Source organism: Diadema antillarum, unplaced genomic scaffold (assembly GCF_040938485.1).
Source record: "Diadema antillarum isolate AM-2024a unplaced genomic scaffold, OU_Dant_1.0 seq00000420_RagTag, whole genome shotgun sequence".
Classification (NCBI taxonomy): domain Eukaryota; kingdom Metazoa; phylum Echinodermata; class Echinoidea; order Diadematoida; family Diadematidae; genus Diadema; species Diadema antillarum.
The window spans coordinates 527,920-541,180 of NW_027271405.1; the positions used below are offsets into that span (position 1 = coordinate 527,920).

General features: G+C 38.9%; 1 protein-coding gene across 1 annotated transcript in view; it reads right to left on the minus strand.

The window, feature by feature from the left end:
* The window catches only part of LOC139732399 (protein inturned-like), a 69,629-nt gene that overhangs the window by 10,756 nt on the left and 45,612 nt on the right, over window positions 1-13,261 (minus strand). The window contains exons 2-7 of the mRNA XM_071643264.1: window positions 9,983-10,533; window positions 5,177-5,262; window positions 3,814-4,044; window positions 2,906-3,021; window positions 1,088-1,255; window positions 321-492 (exon numbers count right to left, since the gene is read on the minus strand). Of these exons, the coding sequence (XP_071499365.1) occupies window positions 321-492; window positions 1,088-1,255; window positions 2,906-3,021; window positions 3,814-4,044; window positions 5,177-5,262; window positions 9,983-10,533 (1,324 nt within the window). The remainder of the gene's footprint in view (window positions 1-320; window positions 493-1,087; window positions 1,256-2,905; window positions 3,022-3,813; window positions 4,045-5,176; window positions 5,263-9,982; window positions 10,534-13,261) is intronic.

Genomic DNA, 13,261 nt, shown 5'->3' on the forward strand with positions numbered 1-13,261 from the left:
GATGTAATGATAATCAGCATAATCCATGAATGTAACATACAGTGAAGACTAAAGTTCTATACAATGAAACATGTCATTGCCAAAGCTTTCACTTTTAAATTAGTTTTCAAATATTTATTGTTGTGTACAGTTTTCACTTTAAACACTGTTTTCTTACATCAAAATTTTGAAAATGGCATGGTCAAATTTTGAACTTGGTATCTTGACCAAATAACTGAGCCTCAGTTGTCTTCTTACTGAATCGATTTTTGTGAGAATTGGTACCATTTGTTTTTCACTGAAAAATATCACCTCCATCTAACACGGAACAACCGACTTACCTTGTCTTGATCTGGTAGATTGAGCCACCTGACACCCGGGAGCATCTGAAGAAAGATGTCTTCATTGTGTTTCCTCCTTGCCTCCTGCTGGCTGCGATCCACAAGGACACGGTGCAAGAGGAGAGCAAACAAGTGGTCTAGCCTCTGGCAGTGGGCTTCTTCAGAGAAAGCTCTGGAAAGTCAAAGAGTATCAAGACTTTTGTTCTAAATCATTCTTTCAAAAGATCACTACATTGCTGACATCCATATCATCTACTTTATAATCATTATCGTCTTTTCTAAATATCAACATCCATCATCCTTGCTATCCACATCAAAATCTCTACTGGTGACGCAAAAACAATTGATCAACATCATTGATCTCTTCATCAAAATCTTATTTTACAGTGAACTTGTTAGTATATCACAATCACTGCTATCTTCAATTTTTCTTCCATCAACATCAAACTCAATCTAAACATCATTGTATACAAATAATGTTTTGCATGTGAAACTTTTCACTTCAAATGCTTATTAGATTAAAAAGCTTCTTTCTTGTTCAATTTTTTTTAACACATGAACTTAGCACTATCATAAATTTGGCTTTGGTTGTATACAAATGCTATTGTAATATAAAACTTCACCTTTCTTCCACAGAGTGAAAACCCTAGATTTCAAAAGAGAGTGTTACATTTTTGGTTGAAAAAAAAAAAGGTGAGAACAAAACAGTGTAATGCCTATAAAGACAAAGCATGGATTTATTAAACTGGGCTTGCTGGAGACATTACCTGTTGAGATAAAGAAACATGAAGCTGAGGAGGCGGGCTAGCTGCTGTACCATACACTGCACAACATGCTTGGAGGCATATCTGGCAGGCAGGGCCAGGACCAGCAGCTCGGAGCCCCACTTGTAGTAGCCAACATGGACCAGTTCTTGGCCTACTTCTAGAGATGTACTGGAGACAGAAAAAGAGAAGAGAGATAGAAGATGAAAACCTCCTACAAATAACCCCACATCCCATCATGCCTAGCGTGTGTGACCCGATCAATCGGGGCAAACTGCACACAAATCATGAGGAATTTCTGAGAGGGCACACACATTACTGATGCTGTTTGCACATACTCAGCTGTCGAATTAGCTCGAAAAAAATGCGGGCTAATTCTCTTCGGGCTGATGTGAATAAGAAATGAAATAGGGTTCTAATTCGCAATCGTGAAAAATATCTCGAGCTTGGATTTTTATCGGGGCTGATGTGGAAACGCCTAATGAGAGAAGTTCCCTATGAGAAGACAACAAAGTGGAAGTCAAGTAAAAAAAAAACAGACAGAGAGAAAAGCACGTGAAAAACAGAACTACAATTGTATTCTGTCATCATGCCATTTACACAATCTTGGTGAGGCTTTGATGTTTGGAAACCTCCCTGCTAGTCTTTGTCCAGGTGTCCTTTGTAAATATTCACATGTAGTCAAGTTACATGTTAGCGCCTGCACTGGCATACATTGCAGTCACATACAACATGCTCAAGTGATCAAATTTCACTTGCTGTTCATATAAACAGGGGAGTCCAATTGGCTCCAGCATGGGCATAAACAATCACACATTCGCCTCGACTCATTGAACCCGATGACATGTTTTGTATTGAGTAATCGCATGACTGCATGCAGCTGAGGCGATATGGCTTTGTGGAGTGATGTATGCCACATGCCATAGTGCAGTTTACCGTAAAGGTAATCTTGACAGTAGCAATGAGATACAAATTGCTACTGCAGACATGTATATATTATGCAGGCCGTTGCAAGGACAGGTTTGTCAATCTTTTTTTATACTCATATGAAGATCTAGAATATGTGTGTATTATCATTCCCACCATCAGGTGATAAAAACTATATGGGAGTCACAAATGTTAACAGTCTCTGTATCATTTCAGTTACTGGTACTTTTACATACCAAAATGTATCTGTCCCATGCATTTTCACGAGTATAAACGCATGATATTATGGTGAAACAATTTTTGCCCATGATCAATTCACTGCAATATAAGACTACATGAATGTAACAAACCTTGTCAAGGATACTGCACACTCCTCCAATTGTTTTCACACACAGTTATATGTTAAAGAATTTTATCAAATCAATTCCTTCCATGCCCACAATTGTTGTATGCTCAAATCTATCAGGCACACACTGCTGATCTGTCTCACTCTTGTCCCAATATTCAATGAATTATTCTCTCGATAAAATTCTCTCTAAACTATTGCTCGAAATATGAAGTTGGCCCTTGATATTGACCAGACTTCTGACCCTACATCTATCTAGTCAGTTCATCTCTATTGGTGTCTGCTTACATAAACTAAGTTCAATAATATGGACTCTTACATCGTTCTCATATTATCTTGTTGACAAGATGAACAATAAGAATACTATACATCTGAAATCCAGATGCATTATTACGTGTGTCTGAGGCATTAATGCCTTAGTGCAATGTTTCATTTAGTGCAATGTTTCAGAGGTCTATAACTCCATAATGTTCTGTCCTTGTCTCTGCATTCTTAACCTTCCATTCATAGATGATATAAACTCCAGTAAGATGGTATGGTCGTCTCACCATGTGATCTTACTGCCGGTGATGTTCATGAGCATATCTCCCAGGGTGATGAAAAGACCATTGATGTCCTTTAGCTTGGAAGAAGCAGATGTTTTGGGATACACATACAGCACCTCCTGAGACAAGAAGAAACAATGCGAACAACATCACATTTTTCAGCTCTAGACACAGAAACAAAAGAGAGAAACTTGTCTTGTACTCTACCAAGCTACTTGAGGTAAAAAGCCTGGGAACTTTCCATAGACTATGCCTCAACTAATGATCATGATTATTTTCAAGAAACCTTCCACAACATATGAAAAATGAAAGCAGGAGTGATTATCGACCATGTAACAGAGCTCTGTGATTTTTCTTTTTGTGTTTGGAACAATGGTAACCATCATTTTAAACAGTAATGAGGAAAGTAGTTTCAAATCTCCAACCAGCAAAACTTGAACATAACACGTACCACACTCAGCACTGCTATGGCTTGATTCATGCAGACTAGCAGGTTTGTCAGCGCAACACATCAAGATAAGTTTGACAGAGCCTTTAAATTTCCATTCCTAGATACTACAATGTTTTAAATCATACACTATTCCACTTCAATTTTTAATGATAAACTTAAACATCTACCATGACATCCAGAAATAATATACATTCAACACTCGTAACTACTTTCCTCTTTTCTAATCATATGTGATACACTACATTCACAATTCATTTTTTCATGTTTATTTTGGATCAAAATGATTTAATTGTACTCAATGTGTGCCCTAAATGTTAGCTGCAGGATCAAAATTGAGAAATGTTTGACTGTAATTTGTGGCTACATGGCAGACATATTTTTCCATCAGAATAGTGAATGTTTGTTTTTACTTGACAGGTGTCAATCACATCCCATCTGTCTAAAGTCGTGTCAAACTAACCTGAGCATCATCATCGTCCGAGTCGCGCACCAGTGTGAGATACATGACTGCGGAAGGAACGTTCTCCTCTAAGCCCTGAACAGGTTGCTGCTGCAGCTGCTGCTTGCTTCCTGCATCAGCAATGCTGTTGAGCATCCGCACCAGGGTGCCATTGGGTGGCCTGGCCGGGAGGGGGGAGGGGTGAATGCCGCCAGAAGACCTGCTGCCGGCTCGCTCCACAAATAGCCTCACCTGCACAAAGTGTGATGAATCAAACAACTCAACAGAGTGAATACATGTAGCTGCCAGTGCACTATGATATTAACCCGTTGAGGACGGTTTGATTTTGCTACAACATGCATTTCCCATAGACACTTGCCCGAGTATACTCGGGACTCGTCCTCAACGGGTTAACACAACAAAGTCATTGGTCATTTTACTTGAAGATGAACAAGAGCATGGATATGTGTGCTGTCTACATGCATAAATTGCGAAACCATTATTCTATGAAAGCCAATGTTTCATACATGTACATCTGCACTTGCGAGTATCGGTATGGATTTTGCACGGGAGAAGGGAGCAATTTGCTCAATCATAGTGGAAGTTACCAAACTTTACAATATTCCATCACCACTTCTTACCACTGACCTGAGATGAAAAATTTAAAAAAACCCAAAGCTATCTAAACTTGAATTTCATATTGCCTCCTTACTTTACCACCTTCCAAAGCAAATTGCAAGACCCTTTGGAGTTGGGTGCTATTTAAATTCAATTAATCAGATAACATCTGCAGCTCAGACGCCAGGAAAGGGCTTTATAAATCTAACAGGAAGGACTCCAGATATTAAACATCAGCATAGGCGCTTCAAATGCAGAAAGCAGCAGAGCTTTCAATGGGAAGATTAATTCACAGTTCAACTGCTCCTAGTAACTACCTGTAGGCATATCAAGTCAGTTACATTTCTAGAGGAGATTAGCAGCCAGAAGAAAAGAGTACACATACATAATGTAACTGATGACATCCGTTACAGATCTTTCAAGGATGAAACAGCTTTAAATATCTTTGATGCATTTTCACTGTTCCCATTTTACATGTATTTTGTTTTGGCCACATATCATGAATGTACTGTAAAGCGAGGAATGTTCGCGTGTATTTTAATTTCGCGAATTTCGCGAGCGCCAACATTCGTGAAATTAAAATGCATGCAAAAGTTCTTGCCTACACAATATGCATTGGATGCCAGTGGCAATTCGCGAAAATGTCATGCTGCGAGAAAGGCTGTCGGCTCCAATTTGCGAAATTTTCATGCCACAAATATATTCTGTTCTACAGTAAATTGTTTACAAACCAAAAACATGATGGGAAGTCACAAATTTCACTCACCTGTTTGACTGGTTCCATTGAGTTTAGAACAGCCTCCACTGAGGAGTAGGTTACAGGGACACCATTGATCGATGAGATACAATCACCTATAGAGGGAGAGTTTAAGAGTATATTGAGATGTAGCATTACTCTATTTACTGTCAAAGGTTTCAAGACTGATAAAATTTTCATATATTCACTGTTCTTTCTTCAACAAAGACTATTTAAACAGGAAAATTCATGAGGTTATCTAAAGCTGCACTGTGGAGTGCACACAGAAACTACAGAAGGTCTTTCATTGGATACCAACATTTGTACGTACAGCTTTACTGGAAAGAAACTAAATTGTAATGATTTAAATACACTGTCTTCATATGTAAGAATGTCGTTATGCACAGATTTATAATATATTGAGTGCACTGAACACTCTCTCAGTTATAAACAGGTGTCACAGGCTTGACTCCTTCTGATGTGTGCATGTCATATGGATCGGAAAAAACCCAATTACATTTGTAGCTCACATTGAAATAATACTGTATTCATGACAAAAAGTATCCTCAGAGTGCAATCAGCATTAACCCTAATCAGGCTGGGCTTTTTTGGCTATGCTATATCTGGGGGGGGGGGGGGGGGATTCCGCCCCCCCTTCAGATCTCGCCTATGGAACGCGTGATCGCGCCGAAAATCGGCACACGCGACGCCCGTGACGTATACTATCAAAATGTATGGTTGCTTTCTCCGAAAAATTTTTCTTAAATTTTATATTAATTAATCATTGCAATTTATGCATAAAATCAGTTTTGGGCTCTAAATCACGTATTAATGCTCTAATTAAGCTAATTTCTTTTTTAAAATGTTTCTTGTATCATTCTCCTGAGACACAGGATAAAAAAAAAATCTGTATCGAAATTAATTTCTTATGTATTTGATTGTTTTTTTGAATTTCTTATGTATTTCTTTGTTTTTCGACCTTTTGTTTTTGTTTGTTTTTTGGCCAAAATTTGTCACAGACATTTTTCGAGGCTTTATTATGCTAAAATAAATTAATTTTGTCCATTCTAAGTCAAGATATGAATTTTTATGTGAATTAATTGAAAAAACACAATTTGCATTGGATTTGTACACAAAATCACATTTTGGAGCAATTTTGGGGTTGACAAATTTTTTTCGAACGGGCATTGCCTCAAAACGGTACGCATGGGCGCAACAATTTTGGTCTCAAAAGTTGCGCGATACTTGAAAGAAAAAAGTCATGAAACATCGCGGCGGGAGCTTATCGCGCTGCGAAGACATTGCGCGAAACGTCGAGGGGGCGGGCGGCCCCCCCCCCAGCCTGATTAGGGTTAAGATTGGGGGAAAATGAGACAGATGTAAACTATTTGTTGGCCACTGGTTACAGCTTTCCAGTAGATTTTGTAATCAATGTACTTAAATTCTTGTACTTATTTTGTATCCATAAAACATTGCATACAAGTGTGTGTTTATATTCTGTGCAACAGTGAGAGACCAAAATAAGAGTTGACTCACTGGTAGACAGTGTATAATGTATGTAGACTCGCTAGCTTTTTATGTGACACAAATCAAGCCTTCTGGCTGTACAAATATGACCCTATAGAGGGTTAAGTTTGCTCAGTGCATTAGACCTCAAAATGGCAGAGTGGTGAATAAACTGAGCTACTGGTGCCTTTTGTATTGAATGGACACACACAGAGTGGCATTCAATCAAGCAGTGACTGTTCACAGTGTACTTTACACTGCAATTGTCAGCACCAATTTTCAACTCTACAGCAATGTTTTGCAACAAGATACAAACAGATTGTACAGAGTGTATTGTACAGTGCTTCTGTGAGATGAAATGTCATGGGATTTCATATTTCCCTTCTGTGACTTTTAGATTTACATGACATTGTAACAGTCATCAAGATTCCACCTTAGGAACATATTGATCAGGAATCTCATCATTGAACACTTCCAGTGCCATTCCGCACTATGCTCAATTTTGTCTTCTAAGGTTTGATTCTGTTTACACTATAAGTTCAAGCTTATTGTACCTACTAAACACAGTGAGTGTCCCACTGCACTTTTAAGGTGTACATGTATGTTCCTCACACTTGTTCCAAATACATTTTTGATGTATGTGCACAATGTCTGTAATCATGTGTTAGAATGGACAATGTAAAGCCTTAGATTTTTGGTTACACTGTCTAATTTGACAGTTCTATGCATGTTCACAATAAGTCATACAGTGTGCCTTGTTTGGGACAATCAAAACACTTTGAGAATACAAAATAAATAAACATGTCAACACTACCATGGGTAAAACCCCAGTCTATCAAGTTACACATGTAGGTCATGATACAAATGAAAATTGTATGTAAACATACAACTGTACATTGTATTGTACAAGTACAAGTGTATGTACCCACACTTCCTCCTCTTCCTTCTCCTTCACACTACAATGCCGTTTTCCTTCTCACAGAATACAACTGAAGTACCATTAATAGTATGTACATGTACTACAATCCTTTTTTTTTTTTTTCAATACTAACTACATGCACATGTAGGCAGAACTGAAAATATGTGCTAAATAATGCAGGCAGTAAATCTTCCCTAGTTACAAGTACATTGTAGGCCTACTTTGTAGATTTGACATCTGAGCTCACATTGTGGCCATTCCTGGTAGTCTACACGTATTACACATTAATTCACACCTCACAGGATAACCTTTAACCCTTGGTGCTTTCCATACCCTGTCATCAGAATCGTGCACTGCCAGCTTTCAAGTGATATTTGATCACAAAACACATTCCAGTCATAGTGCAATGACTGTTTTGTTCGGTATAATGGCTCCACTCAAGGCCCCCTGTGCACACTTCGAGTTACAAAATTTTGTTGGGGGTTGAATGCATACATTATACAATGTACAAGATTTACATTTTGTAGGGGTGCTGTTGTTGCTGGATGACTTTTCCTCTACAACCATATGTTTAATATCATATTATATATAATATTCTCATTTAATATTTCTAAGATTTACAAAATTCATAATGTTTGTTTTGTGTATGTTAGTATTGTCTGGGACAAATTATTTGTATAGGGCCCCAATTTTTTCTTTTTCTCTCTCTTCTTTCCCTCTTTAAAACAACGATAAATGTTTAGAGGCCTGATTTCAAATGAATTCTAATAGCAATTAATCACTAAATGAAACAACCAATCGTTAACCCAATTCCCTCAATAAGAAGTTTAAGAGGATTACAGGATTTTAATTGTTTGCCTTATTGCTTACTCATCACGAGGCTCAAGAGCAAACTGAAGCGCAACTGAACATCGTGGGAACTCTGATATCCTAAGCCATAATCAATACACTGTACTTTACTCACAGATGTGTAATGATTATTGAAGTTACATATTTGCTACTCAAATCATAAAAGGCTTCTTTTGTTGGGTTCTGTACTCTAAAAATGGCTACATCAACTTTTTTTGTATCATCTCCTTTTCATTCTTCATACTCTGCAGTTTGCCATATTTTTCAGCATTCATTTCGATCTAGCAACCAAAAAGATATTTGGTCAAAGTTCAAACTGATAATAAAACTCAGGTTCCTATTAAAAGATCTGTGTACTACTTACAAACAGCTCGGAATCAAAAGATGAATACAAGCTTTACAACTGCAGGCGCTGTCACAAATAAAAAGTGAAGCAATGATCTCATACACAAAGAAAGATACTCCTGTAATGTTGATGAGTAGGAGAGCAGTGTGGCTACTGAAAGAGCAGTTTTTGCTACTGGTCCCTCAGGCACCATGCTTTTATTCCAATGAAGCATTAGTAAGCAGTGTACATGTACTGTGATAAAATGAATGGTAGAGGTATTTTAAATGCTTCATGATGCGCGTGATAAACAGACTTTGATACAAAATGTTGATAACAATACCAACAAACAGGCACACATTCCCAAAGGTAGTCTGAATCAAATCCATGATGTAAAACTCATGGACTAGACCTCTGCATGTACAAACGATACATCTTGCACATATATGCTTGTCTAAGCATGCATTCATTATATTTCATTCTATATTTGCAAATGCAATGTGCTAATGCTGCCTTTACATTATGTTCCCGGCGGCCACGGCAGTCATGTTTCAGGCCACCACTGTGGACAAATCGGGGTGGACGTGAGACAATGCGGCGAAATGGGGGGATTGGCAAACGTGACAGGCCGTGCTTGCTGTGGGTGCCGTGTCCGATTTTTAAACTGTCAAATAATTTGCCATGGCAGTCATGGTATTAATGAGGCACCTTGTATGCCGTAATAAAATGGGTGAATGCAACAAAACATGATGGCACTAGGCCGTAACAAAACTTGGAGGCAGTCCGTAGCGGGACGTGGCGGAAAATACATGAATTGATAGTCTAGCCTGACCAGACACCGTGAAAACAGGGTCTGATAGCTAATGTTCTACGGGCGAGGACTGGAATGAACAAGACAGGAGAGTGTCTCATCTATCCACAGCACACCATGTTTCAGGCAAATGGGGCTGCCGTGGCTGCTGGGAACATGGTGTAAAGTTCAATGCATCATAAGCACATTCACGCAATATCAGCTTGGCAGTGCAACTTCCAGCCACTGTGTTCGAGACTTCCTGTACCTGTGTGAATTTTGATTCACTTTGTTTTCTGTTGTGCACTTCTACTGCAAAAATATATTTTGTTTGAAATTCATGAAATAAATTAGAACATCATTTTGATTATCAAAATTAAATATATACGTAAGTGACTTCATAACAGGCAATGTCACATATAAGTGAAGAAGAAGCGTAGCACTCACCTATTTCAATTTCAGCAGACTTCATGGCAGCCCCACTTGGCAAGAGTCCTTTTACAATCAGTCTATCATCTCCTTTCACAGGTCCTCCATTGTGATGTGCCCTTCCATTCATTTCACTGCTCCTCAACAGCATTTCCGGCGATCCCCTGCCGGGGACTATCCCCAACCACGCTTTTAGGCGAGTGCTAATGCTGTCCTTGGCACTGCCTGGAGAAGTGCCCACCTTCAGCGTGACATCCTTGCCCGTGCCAGCGGGGGAATGCGGACTCGACGACGGCATCGCACCCTTGTGAGTTCTCCCAGGTGGGGTTCTGGAGAAGAACCTGCTGCCATTTGGGGAGGACTGGGGAGAAGATTCCCTGCTCTTCACTTTCAGCACCTTCTGCAGTTGGCTGATGGCTTTCCTGTTTGCTTTAGACGAGGACGCATCTTTCTGGGGAGAAACTCCCTCATCTGGTCGTCGTGGAGACTGGATTGGCGTCCCCGCTTCCAGATAAAACAGCTCTCCTGAAGCTTTGTCCACAGAGCTGCTCCAGGCTGGTTCCAAGCCACTAGAGTAGGAGAGAGCGATGAGAAAAAATGGCTTTATCAAGGAAAGCATGCAAAACTGCCCTTAAGAATCTCACTCTTTCACCTTTCACTTGGAGGGAAACATATACTTTTGAAATCATTCACAACACATACAGTGTACAGGCTGTACACATGGAGTGTCAGCAAGGTGCACTTGGCAGAATTGGAATCCCTTGCCCTATAATGAACTACCAGGTGCTTGTATACATCTAGGCTTCACATTTCAAAACATCAGAAGGGCCATAATACAATTACCTGTACATTGTCAATGTCTATAACATGTCATTAACATCCTTGTACATAAGTACATATCTGTTATGTCCCATATCCCTATTGTTATTGTTATGTTAGTTGATGCTTACATGTGTATGTCCCTGACAATGTCAATGTCTGTTAGTGTATATGTGACCCTGCACCTCAAAACAAACAAAAAGTCGCCAGACATGAATTTTTAGTTAAGACCATATTCTGAAAGAGCAGACGTTAAGCTTTAAAATGATGTATAACTCAAATCAAATGGACTCTCCTAACCTATCTATATATTGGAAAGAAAGCACAAACTCAGGAAAAGTGTGAACTGAGAAAAGAGGCTCTGAAGTACAGTGTCTATTCAAGCGCTTAATCTTTACCAAACCGTGCTGGCTGTGCGATGAATGGGACAAAAACAGGAAGTAAACCACCAGAGTAACAACAATGAAGGGATTATCAGATTAAACTGAAATTAAGCATGCCTCATTAACACATTCTGTCCATAATTAATGTTAACTTTCAAAGCAGTAGCACTATCCTTTCAAAAGTTATTACAGTTGAAAGTGAAGAGTGTGGACAAGGTTTTTTCAGAAATGAACTAGAAATGTCGCTATGGCGACTGGTATGCCTCCGCCATAATGCATGATTCTCCTAATAGGTCTATAGTACATGTGGACAATGTGTGATTACATTTTCACAAAATTGGCAAAATATTAAAATGACATGTTTGTCACAAATGTATTGAATGTTTACCTTCCTTGACCTATGTTTAATTGGATGAATAGGAGAGCATGTATTTGGGGATTTAAGAACTTTAACTTGACTTTGACCATTTCATAAGTTTATGCACTGAGTAATTTTCAAGGTATGGAGAAAAAGCGCGATTTCTGTATTGAACAGTAAATTGTTATCATTTTCATCTGGCCTTTGATTTATAAGAGAAGCACTGTCTGGCAGAACATACATAAATTCAGCATGTACTAAGTTTCAAGATAACTTGAGCCACTTCCGAGATATGGAGAAAAAAGTAAGTTCAGCACTTTCACTTGATCTTTGACCTTTTGACCTTTGACCTTCTTGGCAAAAAAAAAAAAAATCCCAGAGAATCTCTATTGGGTTAGACATGCATACATCAAGTTTTAAAAAAAAATATCCTGCTGGCATTGCATAAATATAAGGAAAATAGTAAGATTTTGAAGTATTGCCCTTGACCTTTGACCCCTGACCTTTGACCCCATGAACCCTAAATTCCCTAGATAACCACTGCCAGTCAGTAGATGCATATACACTATGTTCCATGAAGATACCTTGAACAATTTCCAAGATACAGAGAAAAAGGTGAAATTTTAACATTTTACTTGACCTTTTGACCTTTGACCTTTTGACCTCATGACCCCAAACTTTCACCAGAGAATCTTAATTGGGTAGTACATGTATACACTAAGTTTCAAGAAAATATCTTCTGGCATTGCATAGATATGGGGGAAATAGTAAAATTTTAAGCATTTGACCTTGACCTTTTGACCTTTGACCTTGAGCATGTGCACCCAAAAGTTGATAGGCACAACTTCACCCCCTAATACACATACATGCCAAGTTTCATTAGGATACCTCAAAAGGTTTTGGTAGTTACCCTGTCCACAAAATTCATTACGGACGGACAGAAGGACGGACGGAAGGACGGACGGACGGACGGACGGACGGACGGACAACCCGAAAACATAATGCCTCCGGCACCACTTCGTGGCGGAGGCATAAAAAGGGATTCTAAAGACACACCTAATCACACTATTCTACCAAAAATGTTCGAGACAAACTGCTGAAAAAACACACTTTCTTGCCCGTTTTATGATACCAAATTTTAGTATAATGTAAAAGAAGACCCACTCTTTCAGAAAATATGAAAGAGTCAAGTTCGGCTAGGTTGACCCATTTCACTTATTTTCAGTCCTCACGCAAAATCAGTGTGTGCGATTTTATGTTCGTTTTGAGGTGCACGGTCACATATAACATATATGTCCCTGACAATGTCAGTGTCTGTTGGTGTATATAACATGTATGTCCCTGACAATGTCAGTGTCTGTTGGTGTATATAACATGTATGTCCCTTTCTTTGCAAAAGTGTCCCATCTCATTAGTAAGAAAAGATCCTACAATGTATATTTCATTTCACAGAGTTACTAGAATAACATTTGATGATACAGTGGTCACTGCTTAATCGGGAAGGGTCAGGAGACAAGTTCTTCTCCTGTTTAAGCACTGCTCCTGCTTAAGTGGTGGCTGATATTGGTCCATGCAAACCACACAACATAAAGCCCAGTGCGCGGACATTACACTAAACCATGCACAGTTATCACATGATCCACTAATGACCACAGCAACAAGTACACACAGGCCATGACACACAGACAACAGTGATAAAAACAGCAGGAAAAAAAAAAAGACAGCAGTCTCATAAAT